The sequence below is a fragment of the Pan troglodytes genome, chromosome 5 (genome assembly GCF_028858775.2).
Source record: "Pan troglodytes isolate AG18354 chromosome 5, NHGRI_mPanTro3-v2.0_pri, whole genome shotgun sequence".
In the NCBI taxonomy this organism is placed as follows: Eukaryota; Metazoa; Chordata; class Mammalia; order Primates; family Hominidae; genus Pan; species Pan troglodytes.
Window position 1 is genome coordinate 75,828,751 of NC_072403.2, and position 12,604 is coordinate 75,841,354.

At 31.8% G+C, this 12,604-nt stretch overlaps 1 protein-coding gene across 7 annotated transcripts in view; it reads left to right on the forward strand.

Annotated features, from left to right (window-relative positions):
- Positions 1-12,604, forward strand: part of LOC129144276 (protein eyes shut homolog) — a 378,386-nt gene that overhangs the window by 337,969 nt on the left and 27,813 nt on the right. For all 7 annotated transcript variants that reach the window (XM_054685963.2, XM_063813146.1, XM_054685962.2 and 4 more), the window contains one exon: positions 8,974-9,133. In XM_054685963.2, coding sequence (XP_054541938.1) covers positions 8,974-9,133 — 160 coding nt within the window. The remainder of the gene's footprint in view (positions 1-8,973; positions 9,134-12,604) is intronic.

Here is a 12,604-nt window from a genome sequence, read left to right on the forward strand (position 1 = left end):
TAATAATGTGTAATGTGTATACATACATATATGCATATATGTAATGTATATGCATGTGTATATACATTTATACAAACACACACACGCATATATATATACACATGCCCATAAATACATATATGTCAATTTTACTTTACTCCCAAATAGTAAAATATATCTACGTGTGTTTAAATGACATACTCAACTTGCAGCATCTTGGATTAACGATGTCCTAGAATGTATTGCCTTTAGGAATTGTGAGATTTTCATTTGTTTGTTTGTGTTCATTTTAAAGTTATATCTAAGAGAACTGGGACAATTTCATTCTTTTACTTTCTTTGTGCCATATGTGATTAATAACTCCCCAGAGCATACTTAAAATAAATACCTATTGAATAAAGAAGTGATCTTGAATAATAGTGATTATCATGTCTTAAAACAAGAAAATCAAATACTTGGTGATGAATTAGGTAGCCACATTTTTGTTCTTGTAGTAATACTTTTGAAAATCAGAGAAATCTTTAAAAGGAAATAAATGAAAATAGGGGAAGAACAGGTTCTCTGGCCATTAGCTATGGTGCACTTTTATGGGATACTACAGATTGTGAATAATAAATTAGTTACTCATATATGTTTTAGAATAGTGTACATTTGTTCACAATCATGAAAAATTCCAGTATTTGCTCAATTTCTTCAGTCATTTTCTCATAATTAGAAAATAAGAGGCTTTGCTTGTTTTGCTTTGTGTTATCTGTGTTATTTTTGGAGGGAAACATTAGATAATGAATCACTGTAGTGTAAGAAATTACTTTCAGGATGAGCATGGTGGTGCACGCCTGTAATCCCAGCATGTTGGGAGGCTGAAATGGACAGATCACTTGACCTCATGAGCTGGAGACCAACCTGAGCAACATAGCAAAACCCCATTTCTACAAAATATGTAAATAGCCAGGCATGGTGGTGCATGTCTGCAGTCCCAGCTACTCAGGAGGCTGACATGGGCAGATGGCTTGAGCCCAGGAGGTGGAGGTTGTTGCAGTGGGCAGATATAGCACTACTGCATTCCAGCCTGGGCGATAGAGAGAGACACAGACCAAAAAAAAAAAAAAAAAAAAAAAAAAAGAACGAACGAACGAAAGAAGGAAGGAAGGAAAGAAAAAAGAAAGAGAAAGAAATTCCTGTCAGTCACCTCACAAGTCATTAAATTAAATTGATCATTCACATATCCATATATGAGTATTTCTTCTTTTTTATTATACTTTAAGTTTTAGGGTACATGTGCACAACGTGCAGGTTAGTTACATATGTATACATGTGCCATGTTGGTGTGCTGCACCCAGTAACTCATCATTTAACATTAAGTATATCTGCAAATGCTATCCCTCCTCCCCCACTCCCCACCTCACAACAGGCCCCGGTGTGTGATGTTCCCCTTCCTGTGTCCATGTGTTCTCATTGTACAATTCCCACCTATGAGTGAGAACATGCGGTGTTTGTTTTATTGTCCTTGCGATAGTTTGCTGAGAATGATGGTATTTCTAAAGGAAATTTAGAAATTAATTATAATATCTTGGGTAAAAGTACAGATATTCAATAATTTATGGTCACCTACCATTCCTTGAACTCCAGTCACAATTTTATATGTAGAAATATAGATGGAAATATGGAAAAGATTGCATTTCCTATTTCATGTCTATCCCAATACATGCCTTCATCCAGAATGAAACTACCTCACAACATTTGTGATTATGTCGACTACTTCTTCCTTTCTGTTCCCATTGTTTGCAATACTGTCTTTCTACATAGCAGTGACTACACTAAATGGGATTTCTTGGAATGATCGTAAACACACATTAGACTGTGAGCTCAGTGAGAGCAAGGATGCCGTAATTTAAACTTTTTGTCTCTTTTTAGCATAACAAGTTGGAGAAGAGTTATATTTCAGACAATATTTGTTGAATTTTCACATTTCTCTAGAATATAGTATGGTCGTGGAGTTGTCAGCAACTACTGTGATTTATGGAAAAATGTTAAAGTAATAATAGGAGACCAGAAAATGATCTTATATAATTTCCCAAACTACTTGAGAATTTTCTGTTAAAATCAGATTTCCCTTGGTCCCCAGAGAGCCAAAATAGGCCAGCTTTGTTTTTTATTTTGCATTATTCTACATTTTTTTGATACAGTTCCTAAATTTAGGTGCTACCTAGAAAAGCTAGAGGAAAAATAATTCTAATGTTTTTTTAATTTAAATAATATAATTACTATTGATTTTACTTTATTAATTTTCCATAGAAGATTTTGACTATGAGTGGAAATTGAACATTAATTTATGTAAATTCATCATTGCTTTTTGAAGGATCATTACATTTCTTTAAACTGGATAGAATAAGATATTTTAGAAATAATCTGTTAATAATTTATTAGTACTTAAACTTCAGAAGGATAAGTGAATAAGTGATGTCAAAGCAAGAAGGTGGTGTCATAAAAACAATAAAACATCAGAATTATAAGGTTATATACTTCCAATTTTTAACAATAATAGTTCTTATGTGTCAATTAAAACTTCCATTGAAAATATTTTTATTGGGGAATAGAGAATAAATTTTAAAATAAAGTAACAATTGATGAGATTTGAAACCTAAGTATAAAGGTTTTATGTCTTAGACCTGTGAGAATTGAGGTGTGTGAGTTGAAAAAAATTCTATAATTTTTATTTCCTTATCTGAAGTATGGAAATGAATATACAAATATTCTATCCAGGCTATTGAAAAAAACGATGAAATGAATAGAATGAGTTAATGCTTTTGAACCCATTTGAACAATGAATTCACATATGTGGTAAAATGGCCACATATACAAATACTAAGAAAAAAGAGAAAGAGAGAGAGGTGAGGTTTTCCCACTATTAATATCTGCCTATATGAAGGAATTTCTTTTCATTTTTCTGTATGGTTTCTAAAAACTAGCAAATGCTTTAAATAAATATAAATAGAATCACCAGGGAATATAGATGCTGTAATTCTAGGTATATGCCATAATTTCATGATATAGTTTCTTTAAGAAAGAGAAGTTTACAATGCTTAATACATCATGAAAAGCAAGATTTCTAATGGAAATCCTTATCTTTCCTAAGAAAGGTTGCTGCTGAAGTAAGAAATCAGCATCTAAAGTTGCTTTAAAATCCTCTTCATACTAGCAATCAAAATTAGTTTTCCCTTATAAAATAGAAAAGCCTTAAGGAAAGCAACATTGAATATATTTGGCACATGAAATGACAAATCAGTTGGTTAAGGTTATAAAATTGTTATAAATATGTATTTTGTGTCAATCAAATAAAAATCACAAAACTTTGATACTGCAAAATTTGCTTATTTCTGATGTGACGTGAGATACAAGAAATAGATTACTTTCCTTTTTATAGACAATTTTCTTGATTCTCTTGTTTCTTTTTACTGTCATTGTGAAACCATTTCATCTTTGTCTTAATTTCACTGTTTGCTTACCAGAATTACTCCTCTCACAAGCTTATTGAGGTTCCAAGTCAGTTCAAGTTTAGTTGTCTAATATGCACCAGTTAATTAGTTCACTGTCAAAAGTAAGATAGATGTTTGCTTCCAAAGGCATGTTTGTGTATTTCCAAACCTTGGCATTCAACTCACTAAAAGAAGAAATAGATCAAATGCTGAATTGATTCCTCTTTTCAGTTTTTATATATCGAGTGGGCTGTCAAGTACAGGATAGATTAACACATTGCTATTTTTCATGTATATTGTTATTAGCAACTTATAAACACCTATTGTTTACTGCAATTAATGTAATTTTTATTTTCTTATAGAAATGTGAGCTATACATTTTATAGTATAAGGTCTAATTTAATATATTTGATAATGAGTTTAGTCTCACCTATAGGTGGAGGAAACTTCTGATAAGCATGTTAAGTTGGGTTATTCTATGGTAACTAAATCCCCCCTTCTCCCAACACACACACACACACACACACACACACACACACACACACTTCAGAAACCTACAGCAACAGAGGATCATTTCTCTCTCTCATGGCATGCCAAATACAGCTCTACTACTCATCCTCCTTAATTTCAGAAATAAAGCTTTGAGTGTATAATCAACACTTAGGAAAAGAAACCATCCCAGTTTGCCTAGGAATGAGTAGTTCGGTAGACATAAGACTTTTAGCTTTTAAAAAAAGAAAGTCCCAAGCAAACAGCTAAGTTGATCACCTTAAATTCGCCATACCATAATAAGTGAACTTATTTAAATGAAGATAATCATACTTCTATTTCAGAGGTAAAGTTTGAAATGTATAAATTTTGATATAAATTCCCAGACCACAGAAAATTTTCTGTTAAATATTTGTCACCTAATCTATGAATTAAATGGGAAATAGTATTTAAAATGAGATTATTTTAAAGCATTAATTCCAAATATTAATTTAAATAAATTAAAAAATCAAACTAAGTGAACACTTCCATGTAAACTAACTAATTTTTAATCTCTTTGGTTCTAAATAAGATTGATGGGCCAAAGTTAATATTACCATAGTACCTGAGGTCACTGTGAAACTTAAGATATCTTAACAGAGAAGATCATCATTCTACTGAAAATTAACTTCATTTTAAAAGAGAGGTCACATTAAAATAACTGAATTCCACAAAGACAGCTATCTGGTCATACAAATAACGTTTGACTCACTTAATTGTCTTTTTATTTAAGTTTACAAAGATGAAAAAAATAGTGTTTCAGCAAGCAATGAGCATTACATTAGTCGCCATTTCACTGTGAATTTGAAATAATTACTTTTCTTTTATTGGCAGCATTTTTGAACTTCATACTCAAAAAAAGGAAGTTGATTTAGTTAAAAATCATCTTACTTGTAAAACATAGTACTTAAGAAAACACTTTGCAGACTCCTGGTCAATATAATAAATATTTTTTCATAATAGTATTACCAAAGTATTGTCATTTGTTTTATATTCTCCACCATATAACAATTGTTCCTTAGGAATATCAACTGGAAATCTGGTTCATCCAATAAACCAAAATGAATCTACCAGTATAAAATTAATCAATAAAAAACAGCTGTGGTATATTTTAATGTTTCCCCTTTTCCCTTGGCTTCTAGAAAGGTCAGAGCAATTTAAAGACAAACATTTAGTTTATTCACTCAATAGATGGCATCACTTGAAGCTTAAGAAGGTGCACATGCGTATTATAGACAATGGACAAGAACAAATTAAGAGAGAAAAGGCCAGGAATGTATTTCATATAGCAAGCCAAAAAACACTTTAAGACTAAAAACAAAGCAACACCAGTTACCACTAATCTTAAGAAGATAAACATTATGAATGATTAAGAAGTTAACAAACTGAATAAAGCTTTTGTAAATATACAAAAAGAACTTGTACACTGCTCAAAAGGCCTTTCTGTTGAACCTCTACAGAAATGATGAGCCTCTCAACAACATGATGAAATTGAACCAAGTTAATACTGATGAAGCTTCAAGATTAATGGCTCATTTGTAATACAGCGGTGATGCATCTAATTCCTACAAAAGACCATTAAGTTAAATGTTTTACACAAAAAGTGCTTCCACTCTTCCATCTCACCATCATACTTTACTTATATTAACATGCTTTAAAAGTTATACTGTACATCTATTTTCATGTTGGTGCTGTGAAATGTGTGTGTGTATCAGCATCCTCACATGAACACACAAGGTAGAAATGAGAGGTCAGAATCAGAGATAGACCTATATGAAAATACTCCTAGCCTCTACATATGGCTTAAATAAATTGCTCTTTTAAATTAACTGCTCTTAACATTCAGGTTGTTATGTTAGAGGATAATGTACTGGTGTTGCAATAATTTTAAAAAGGTATTAAGAGCTGCAATCACAAATAACTCCCTCTAAATCCAAATTGTATCTAAAGTTATAATATCTTCATAGTGTCCTTATTCAATATAGAAGGTTATAAGTACAGATAAATCGTTCAGACACCCATTGAAATATATCCTGGGTGACTTTGTTTTTTTCATTAAGAAAAGCCAGAAGTCAAATTTGGTCTTCAGGTTAAAGTAGTAGGAAGAATACCACAGCACCCCTGTGAGCAGGGATTCATATTATTTGTGTCATTTTTCCTGGCATCTCTCATTGCTCCTTACCAGCTCATCTCTCTCAAGGTTGTTACAGAATACTTAATGTCTCATTTTTAAATGGTTCCTTAGCTCCTGAGTGGCAGAAACAGGGATTCATATCTTTGATCCAAATTCCTCTGATATTCTTAGTTCAAAAAACAAACAAACAAGAACAAAAACAATTGCAGACAAAACAAAATACCTTAGACAGGACTTAATTCAAACTTAGTTTTTGTTGTTGCTGTTTTGTTATTTTTTTGCCGCAGAAGACATGATTTTATTCTTTGTTATTGCTAAATAGTATTCCATTGTGTGTATGTATATGTACGTGTATGTGTGTATAAACAATTTTCTTTACCTAGTCATCAATTGGTGGACACTTAGATTGATTCCACATTTTTGGTATCATGAATAATGAATCTAAACATACTTGTGCTGGTATCTCTTTTATATAATGATTTCTTTTCCTTTGCGCAGATATCCGGTAGTGCGATTGCTGGATCAAATCACATTTCTGTTTCTTGTTCTCTGAGAAATTCCCATACTATTTTCCACAGTGGTTGTACTAATTTACATTCCTATCAGCAGGGCATAAGCATTCCATTTCTCTGCATCTTCACCAACATCTATTGTTTTTTGACTTTTTAATAATGGCCATTCTGATTGGTATAAGATGATGTCTCATTATGGTTTTAATTTGCATGTCTCTGATGATTGGTGATGTTGAGCATTTTTCCATATGTGGGCTGGCTATTTGTATGTCTTCTTTTGAAAAATGTCTATTCATGTCATTTGTCCACTTTTTAATTGGGTTATTTGGTTGTATTTTGAAGATGTTGAGTTGCTTGAGTTCCTTATAAATTCTGGATTTTAGTCCCCTGTTGGATGCATAATTTGCAAATATTTTCTCCCAATCTGAAGGTTGTCTGTTCACTTTATTGATTATTTCTTTTGCTGTGCAGAAGCATTTTAGGTTAATCAAGTCTTATTTGTTTATTTTTGTCTTAGTTGCTTGTACTTTGAGATCTCAGTCATGAGTTCTCTTCCTAGGCCAGTGTCCAGAAGAGGATATTCTGAAATTATTTTTAAATTTTTATTTCAATACTTTTGGGGGTACAGGTGGTTTTTAGTTACATGAATAAGTTCTTTAGTGGTGATTTCTTAGATTTTGGTTGACCAGTCACCAAAGCAGTGTACACTGTACTCAATATGCAGTCTTTGGGGACTCAGAGGGAAGGGTGAGAGGGGGATGAGAGATAAAAACTGTCTATTGTTTTGTTAAGTTTTAAGTGAAGAAATGACTCTACAGGATCCTATCTATATGAATAATGTACTATTCTGCTAAGTTTATTTTGTACAGTCATATATTCAGAATTTATTAGGCCTTCATATTTTCTATCACAATGAGGACCCAAATCCAATAAAGACAATCTCCACTGACGGTGAAGATTGATTAATGCCATTTGTAGAGTTCAACATTTGATGTCTCAGTATAAAAGTAATGGGTTAAAGCTTTTGATCATCTCACAACTTGGAAATATATCATAAAATTTTATTTTTGGTAATCATTTAATATAATTAAATGATAATTTTTTTAAAATTATTTCTTTTTTTTTCTTTCTTTTTCTTTTTTTTTTGAGACAAAGTCTTATTCTGTAGCCCAGGCTGGAGTGCAGTGGTGTGATCTCAGCTCACCGCAATCTCTGTGTCCCTGGTTCAAGTGATTCTCCTGCCTCAGCCTCCAGAGTAGGTGGGATTACAGGTGCACGCCACTGCACCTGACTCATTTTTTGTATTTTTAGTAGAGACAGGGTTTCACCCTGTTAGCCAGGCTGGTCTTGAACTCCCAACCTCAGGTAATCCATCCGCCTTGGCCTCCCAAAGTGCTAGGATTACAGGCATGAGGCACCACGCCTGGCCAATTTTTTTTTCCCTCACATTTAGTGTTGACTCATACTTTAGGGTTGTTGTGCAATTAGGAAATTGTGATTGCAAATCCAGGTAGACCACCATGACTTGAAACAGAACAATGCTTACTTAGTGTAGTAATTTCATTAATGGAACTGTCAGATTCCTTGTACTGCATGTCTCAGCTGTGCTTTTCTCTGCCAAATTCAAGGGAGATTTGTTAATAAAAAACGTGGAGAAGTAGAAATAATTGAGGGGTATGCTCTAAAGAGAATACATAGCCCTAGTTTGTCTCTAGGGCTTACATTTCATGCTGGTTGATGTCTTCCTAATACCCAAGTAGCGCAGCATGTACTAAAACTTAGTGATGACCTCAATGTGACCTAAAATGGTTTACATTTAGTTAGTTCAATTGTGGATATAACTATATATGATTTTTGTATTTGAAGATGCTGGAGATTACCATAAACAAATCATATTATTAGACAATATGCCCTGATTATCTTCAACTATTTTCAAATGATAGCAAAAGTCTAATTTGAACACACCATGACATTTATTGTGCTAATTCTACTGTTATAAGTGTTTTAAATGGTGTATCTCTTAATTTATACCATAGGTATTTTTAATTTGTGAGGGGAAAGATGTATTATAGCCCATCAAACAGAAGATTAGGGACTGCTGTATATTGAGAGTGAGTCAAAGCTAAAAGATTATCATATAGGCTTTTGAACATGGATATGACAAAAGATAGCACAGAAAGAAAAGATAAAGAAATAGAAGAAATAAAGAGAAGTATAAAAAGTGTGTCCCATAAAGTTTTCTATAATCACTGTGGTTTTAAAAATTAGTTGTTTATGTTATATGTATATATTGAAAAATATATCAAAAAACAATTTACCATTTTTCCTTGTTTCCTTTTTGTAGTATGTATGCATTCCAGGGTGCACAAAAAATCCATGTTGGTTTTTGAAGAATGTTTACCTAATTCATCAACACCTCTGCTACTGTGGAGTCACCTTCCATGGTATTTGCCAAGATAAAGGTCCTGCTCAATTTGAATACATGTGGCAATTGGGATTTGCAGGTAACAAATTTATGTAATTTTTTTCAATCTGCTTGAATCATTTCAAAATTTGCTAGTCACGTATTCATTTTCTAAACACACAAAGTATTTTACATCTCAAAACATAATATAAACTAAAAATAAAATTAATACTCTTATTTTCTGATGTATTCCTTTAACTGACATGTTTAACACCGACTACATCCTAGGAAATCTACTTGGTACAAGAGAGATAATAGTGAAGTAAACTAGAGCTATTTCCTACTTTCATAAATCCATTTGTTGGAAGGGAGTGGTTAATGGACAAATACAGTGATAACTATGTAATTTTATTTAAAAACAAAATGCTCTTATGAGAACAGGTAGCATTCCATGAATGCTTATAAGCAATGAGCCTATTTAGAAAAAAAGAAAAAAAAACTTGGCAATTGAGATATTGAGTTGGGTTGCCAGAAAAGGTTTCCATGAGAAAATGACCCCTGAAGAGAGATATAGAGAATAATGTCATGGCAGAGAAGTTGGAGAAGAGAGGATTCTGGGTTGAGGGAATTGTATTTGTAAAAACATTATATTAGAAGAAATGGCTTCTTTGAAGGCCTGTCTGGGGCTGTGAGAAAAGACTAATAACAATTCCATGGAGGGGGTGAAGCCAGAACTAAAATGCTGGGTTAGATATTTTGATTTCTATTCTAAAAGGAATAGAAAATTACTATAGGTTTTGACACATTCGATAAGTTTATAACAAGTAGAGAAACACATGGAAGAGAAGGAAAAAAGCTAGGGAGTTGGTTAGAGTAATAATGTGAGTCATAATGCTGGAAGCTTGAAATAAATGGAAGATCTTGTTTATGAATTGGAAATAGCAAGTGATGAAGGTGTCAACAGGACTCCTAGTTTTCTGTCTTACACACTTGAAATGAAATCATTCCAGCACTTGTGTTCCCATATATGTTTTTGTTTATATTATAGAGTTTCAATTTCTATCGCAATCTGTTTTGATGAGCTTAATTGTCATTCTTTGATTACATTTCTAATATTATTTAACTTAGCTGATGCAAATTTGATTTACATTCTTAAGACTATATGGTATTTTCATTCTTTTAAAGAATATTTCCTCTGACAGTGATATTTTGGCACTTCAGTTTACAAACAACCAGCAAATTAACAGTTTGATGTCTCTGTTTTTGAGTAACAGCTAACCAACAGCAGCTGAATTTCTAACATTGTATTACATCACAACAGTGTTGAAGTAAACTAACAATTAGCCTTTTAAACAGAAAACATGATAATTTATTTCACCATGCTCATAAAATAGTATACTGTAGAGTTAACAACCTTTAATGACAGAAATAGTTATCAGTTCATTAATCGGATCACACTGAAGACCAAAAGTGGTAGAAGAGAGCAAAGCATTGTTGATTATACTATGTTGATGCTGAAAGGAACTTTCAGAGACTCTGTTATGAATACTTACTATTTTATAAATGACACAATCAGACGAAACAAAGAAATAAATAGAGTTGAGGTTAGAGGAATTAACCTCAGTACTATTTAGGGATTGTGTCAGTTCAGTTGTTTTTAAACCCTGACCACATATTAGAATCATCTGAAGGAGCTCTTGAAACATACTAATGGTGAACTCTCATTACAGAACAATCAAACTGGAATTGTAGTGAGATGGACACAGAGTATTTTTTGAGGTTCCCTAAATGCTTTCAATGTGCAGATTGAGAAATGCTCTCTACTGTTACAACCAAATTAGTTCACATATTTCAGTGCTTGCATCATTTTTGCACTTCATTTTCCTTTGTCTCATAGTAGGAATAATGCTTTCATATGTTTGGTTATTTTTAAATATTAAACTTCTTTTGAGAACTATAAATTGCTACAGGGAACATATTCACAATGATGAAATGGCAAAAGTATTTTTGAGGGAAAATGGAAGGAATAATAGCAAGTCAAATTGCTCATGGATAAATCAGCTTTGAGCAAATATAGTCAACTTTATGAATGGCAGTAAAATAACAAATATATGTTTTAGAAAATGGGTGGTGTAATACAAATTTAAAATTACTCATGGAAAACTTAGAAGAAAGCAATTATCTTCAAAACAATGTATGCATATTTAATCATTATTCCTTCCTGAATTACTGGACAGAACTTACTGAATATAGCTAATTATAACAAAAATTAAAATTATGTGACCACTACATCTGAGAATCTAAATGACTTGGGCTTTCCAATGGAAAAGAAACAGTGTGATAATGCACAGACCGAATGAATGTTTAAGTAAAACACTTAAACTCATTTTGAATTTCAATATGAAGATTCAGCAGTGAAACTTCTCAAGTTTTCAAAACAAAATAGAAGTTAAAATAAATGAAAAATATGTAAATAGAATTATACATTTTACGTATTGCAAAATTCCTTCTTATTTCTTTTGATAACTGCCATTAAGATCTTCTTTTACTTTTTCCTCATGAAATATAAAATGTAATTGAAGAGGAACTTTAAAATCATGCTGGTAATTTTGCATGGGGTGCATTAATTTTACCAGCAGGAAAATTATTTTAATTAAGGGATTTTTCTAACAACTAAATTAAGTGTCTTACACGCCCAATCAATTCTTGCCAATATGATTGCTCTACAGAGAAGGGATGGTAATTAATTAGAAGAAGCCCCTTCAAGGACAATTGATCGACAGTGCACATCTTGAGAAAGAGCTGACATGAACTGTTTCTTTTCAGTGTCATCATCTATGTTCATTATGTGTATTATTAAGTTTGAGGAAAAGAGCTACTGACAGAGTGGATAAAGAGTTGTGAAGTGAAGTAAGACAATATGAATCATGCTTAAGAAAAGACAAAATCCTAGACAAAAAAAGAAAATAAGAGAAATTCTTTTAAATCTCTTTCTTCTTGAAGCATGTCATAATTTCAGTTTGCTTATCCAAGTTAAACATAGAGTTAAAACACTTAACATGTACTAGTGAACTTTTTTTCTAAATAAATAGTGATTGTTGCATTTGTGAGTTGATATTGCAAACAAATATTTACTTTGAAAGTTTTATTTTTCCTTTATAAAGTAATGGATCTTCTGGTAGAACACCTTCCAGAATATTAATTATAATCTATGCATTATATGTTACTTCTTAAATTTTAAACGATTTTTGTGAAAATAGGAAATGCTGTATCAACAAAGCAATCTTTATCAAAATCTATTTTTCTTAGTATATTGTTCTACCTTCAAGTCTTCTTTTGTCAAATGCCTGCTATTTATATATTTATTAAGTATTTTAGGGACTTTAGTTTTAATCTTATTTGAAGGCTTTTTAAAAAACTGAGTATTAAACAAACTGGTTTAGTATTTTTCATTCATATCACTTAATAGTAAGTTTTTAAAGCATTTTTACATGCTTTGAAAGAGAATTCTCTTAATTAAGTCGCTAATTAGAAATAAACAACTTTAATAAACAGAATAAAGCTAATTAAA